The sequence below is a fragment of the Poecilia formosa genome, unplaced genomic scaffold (assembly GCF_000485575.1).
Source record: "Poecilia formosa unplaced genomic scaffold, Poecilia_formosa-5.1.2 Scaffold39, whole genome shotgun sequence".
Lineage (NCBI taxonomy): Eukaryota > Metazoa > Chordata > Actinopteri > Cyprinodontiformes > Poeciliidae > Poecilia > Poecilia formosa.
The window spans coordinates 1,000,692-1,005,158 of NW_006799978.1; the positions used below are offsets into that span (position 1 = coordinate 1,000,692).

Consider the following 4,467-nt stretch of genomic DNA (forward strand, 5'->3'; position numbering starts at 1 on the left):
GGAGGGAGAGAGAGAGAGAGAGAGAGAGAGAGAGAGAGAGAGAGTTTGGAAATAATGTTTATCCTTTTTCCCTGCTTCTGTCTGCAGGACTACAGAGGCAGTGTTAGACCTTTTGTTCATTTCAATGCAAAACATGATGCTGAAATTCTTCATAAATCCATGAAAGGAATTGGTAAGCATGTTAAATGGGGGAAATACTTAAATAAAAAAAAAAACTTTTCTGTAAACATAATTTTATTTAATACAGAATGATTTAAAATACAATATCCACAAAGACTACAGTAATAACAGTAAATTTTGCAGCTCACACTTTAGTGATTTTTATTTATTGTGATTTTTGCAGTGAGGCTGTGAAGTACAAAAGTAATAAACTGCAGTAGAAAACAACTTATTGTGATAGTAGCTGTCATTCAAAATAAAATTTACATCAGCATTCAAATACACATTGAAGCTTTGCTCCAGCTCTGACCAGCATTACTATTTTGATGTATCGTCACATTCCTTCCAACAACTGTGATATCAGAACAGCTTATTTTATGTCCTATAAAGCAGAAACTATACAAGTTATATAATCAGTGCTTTACTAAAGTTTAACTATGCAACAGAAATACAGCTGCCAACATGAACACCAATTAGATTTCCTGCACAAACATGTGGCTGTCACCTTAATTAATAATAATAATTAAAAAATCTAAAATGTTCTTTCTTATAATTTTGGCATTTGGCAAATACAAATAATTTTGGAAATCCCAACTAATCTAAAACAGAAAAAGTTTGGTCTGATTTAATATCAGACAGTGGAGAAAAAGGTTTAACCATCATTTTATAGCATGTAAATATCTGGTGTCAAATGAAGCTTGAAAGGACTTTCAGGTCCCTCATAAAATAGTAAGCTTCAACAAAAATACATAATTGGTGAACAGCATGATATGATAAAGAAATGACACTGAAAGTGAACATTTTAGTGTCAATAAACAGGGAGCCGAGTTGATATTTTAGTAGTTGGCAGTCATTTGAATGATGTCAGCCAGCATGCCTAGGTGGGACCCATGTGGGGGAAAGGAGGGCTGATATATGGGTCCCATATGGGTTTGTCCGCGGGTTCCACGATGGCCCCACATGGGTTTGCTATGTAGGGCCACAGCCCACATGGGCCCTACATGGGCCCAAATGGGCCCTAAATGGACAAACCCATATTGGCCACCACCATATAGGGCCCATGTGGGCTGTGGCCCTACATGGGCAAACCCATGTGGGGCCATCGTGGAACCTGCGGACAAACCTATATGGGACCTATATGGTCTGCCCTCCTTTTTCCCACATGGGGCCCACCTAGGCATGCTGGCAGCTGCTACGGGCAGAAAGGAAGTTAGATATTCACATACAATCACATTGTAGCTGCAGTCACTTTTTCACAGTTTGACTCAGATATAGATAAAAATAAATAAAAAAACACTCAGTTAAAGCTATTTGCTGGTCAGTGAATCAACAAAATCAATGGACATCAGCAGATGTTTTGTACTGACAAAGGACAGTTTAAAAGTGAAAGAGAAATAATTTCCTCACCCGACAAACTTCATCATGAGAAACTACACCTGCAGTCGCGTTGGTGGTTTGGCTGTTGGCTCCCCGTTCCTGTCATGGCATCAGCATGAACTGTGTTTATCCTTTCCTCAAGTTTATAATCCTTTGGTTGGCGAGAAATATAAGACTTTCTCTCCCACGTTTCTTGTATTATAATCTCATACATTCAACATCTTTCTAAGCCAAATATGTCGAATCAAGATAAAAATGTTTCCTTTGTGTAACAATACTGCGTCAGATGCCAGGGATCCATGTCACACATTATTACCAATATGTGCTCATCACTTCCTGTTTTTTAAGAGAGGTGAGGCTACAGATGTTGTTTTGTTGTCAGGAAGTGTTTTTTAGAAAGGGTTATTATAATTCATTTATGTTTTATAAATTTGCCCTTTAATCAAGTGCACCTGATTAGCAGTTATTACAGAGGTATCATTAGGAGGGTGACTTATAGTTAGCATTAGTTACCAGCTTGGCTTTTGAGGAAGCCATGTTGTGATTGTTCATATTGTATTTTCTCTGTTGAAGCAGGTAAGGTTAATCTGAATCTTTGTGTTATGGATAACCTTGGAATAGGAACCTTTTACTGACTGGTGGGAGTCCATGTTTGCTTGGAGATGGAAAATTATTTCTCCAAAACCATTAGACTCACCCACTATTAAAATCAACTTTATTTGGAGCATCTGAGCACAAAAATACTATATGTGTTGAAATGGAGCAAAATATGTAGTTTGTGACTGATAATTGGCCCCATTTTCAAATATAAATTATTTAAGCACAAAATAAATGCATAACTTGTAATTAATTTGTTTTACTACTATTATACATCAAAACACAGTGTCCATAGTTTTTACAATAAATGTATTTCATGAAACTGTGTTGCAGGTACAGATGAAGATGCCATTCTCATGGTTCTATCCGCCCGCAGCAATGATCAACGTCAGCAGATTAAAGCAGCTTATAAAAAAGCCTATGGGAAGGTGAGTTCTGGAAAGTTAAATGGAAAACTAGCAGCAACTGGCTGTCACTAACCTAAAATATAGAGATAATGTTTTACTCCCAGGATGAACCTAGAAGGGAACATGTTTATACACTACTTAAAAAAATGAATATAGAAACATTTATAAAGAAAAAAAAAGGGTAACGCTTTATTTGAAGGGGTGTGCATAAGACTGACATGACACTGTCATAAACATGACATAACCCCTGTCATGAACATAAATAAGTCTTTATGAATGTTTATGACATTTGTCATGAAGTGTCATTTGGTAAATAATGACACTTTTAATGTAAAGTTGCTCGAAAAGTTGCATTGAAAGTCCATTAAAAATGCCAACTTTGCATTAAATTATCATAATTTACAAAATCATGCAAAGTTGCCACTTTTAATGGACTTTTAATGCAACTTTTAGAGCAACTTTGCATTAAAAGTGTCATTAATTATCGAATGACACTTCATGACAACTGTCATAAACATTCATAAAGACTTCTTTATGTTCATGGCAGGTGTTATGTCATGTTTATGACAGTGTCATGTCAGTCTTATGCACACCCCTTCAAATAAAGTGTTACCAAAAAAAGCTTCTAAGAACCAAGTGTAAGTCAAATTATAATTTAAAACCTCAAAGTTGATTTTTTTATATCTCTGTTTAGATCCATATTTTTAAGCGACTCAACATAATTCAAAATCTGCCCAAAATAGTTACATTTTTGCTCATTTGGGATTTATTTGCACCCTTCCCTGAAGTTATTCTTACTCTATTTAATTTTATGTCCTGCATAAATTACTTTGTCCATGTTAATTAAAAAGAGACACATGCTGCGTGGAGCAAGATAGTGGACACAGACATGTTTTTCTGATATGTATGTAGTTCTAATTAAAAAAGGATTTTCTCAAAACAATGAGCAGTGACCGAGGATGAAGGTGCACTCATGCATTTTGTGTTGTCATATCAGTGATAATAAAAATGTGAAAAAGCCTTGACTCAATGTTTAGAGCCAAATCCTTATAACTACCAGCAATGTCCACAACAAAAGTTTAATAACTGTTCACCTATCATTTCAGAAAAAAAAAACAACATTTAGGTAAAGTAGTCCCCATAGAGCAGAAAGCTGCACAGATTGTTATAAAGAAACTTGGACATTTCATGCTTTAATGCTCCTCCTGTTCTGTCTCACTGTCAGTTTGTTTTATGGCCACCTGTGGAGGTTATTACTGGTTCCCTACCAAAGATAATCACTGCCTCAAGTATAAGTAGAGAAAACAGAATACAAAGATACATGAGAAAATTGCAAAGTACCCCCCGGAATATCTTTGAATATTACAGCATTATATCAAGCGAGGCCCTGAAAAAGTCATTTTTGTTTTCAGCACTATTTCAGAGCACCTTTATTTCGTGATATAAGAATCAATGGCGGCCCTATGCTGGTCATTTGGAAGAAATATATCTAAAACCAGAATTTACAAATAAACAAATTAAAAAGTACATTTTTTTTTTTTTTTTTTTACTTTTCAAAGATATGGTCCAGACAAATGATAAAAGGAAAGATACCTAACCTATCTAGTGTAATGAATGATTATTTGTAGGCAGATTTGGGTTCTAAATTTGACATTTAAGTTGTTAAGCAATTAAAGTATCATTCAAGTATTTTATGATAAATAACTATTTGCCGAAGAACAGTCTGAGGACAGACATGTCTGTGAACCTGGGTGGAAGGTTAGTTCCTCTAGTAATGAGTTATTTTGTGGATCAGCTCAGGAAACAGACTTTGCACCTGCAGCTAAAGAGGGAAGAGCTGAACAGATTCTTGGGGAAAGGTTATTATGTGATTATTTTTGTTTAAATCTTTGTATTCCATCCATCATCCATCCATCCATCCATCCAT

At 35.4% G+C, this 4,467-nt stretch overlaps 1 protein-coding gene across 1 annotated transcript in view; it reads left to right on the top strand.

The window, feature by feature from the left end:
• anxa5a (annexin A5a) overlaps window positions 1-4,467 on the top strand; it is a 16,996-nt gene that overhangs the window by 1,799 nt on the left and 10,730 nt on the right. The window contains exons 3-4 of the mRNA XM_007551000.2: window positions 88-172; window positions 2,467-2,561. Of these exons, the coding sequence (XP_007551062.1) occupies window positions 88-172; window positions 2,467-2,561 (180 nt within the window). The remainder of the gene's footprint in view (window positions 1-87; window positions 173-2,466; window positions 2,562-4,467) is intronic.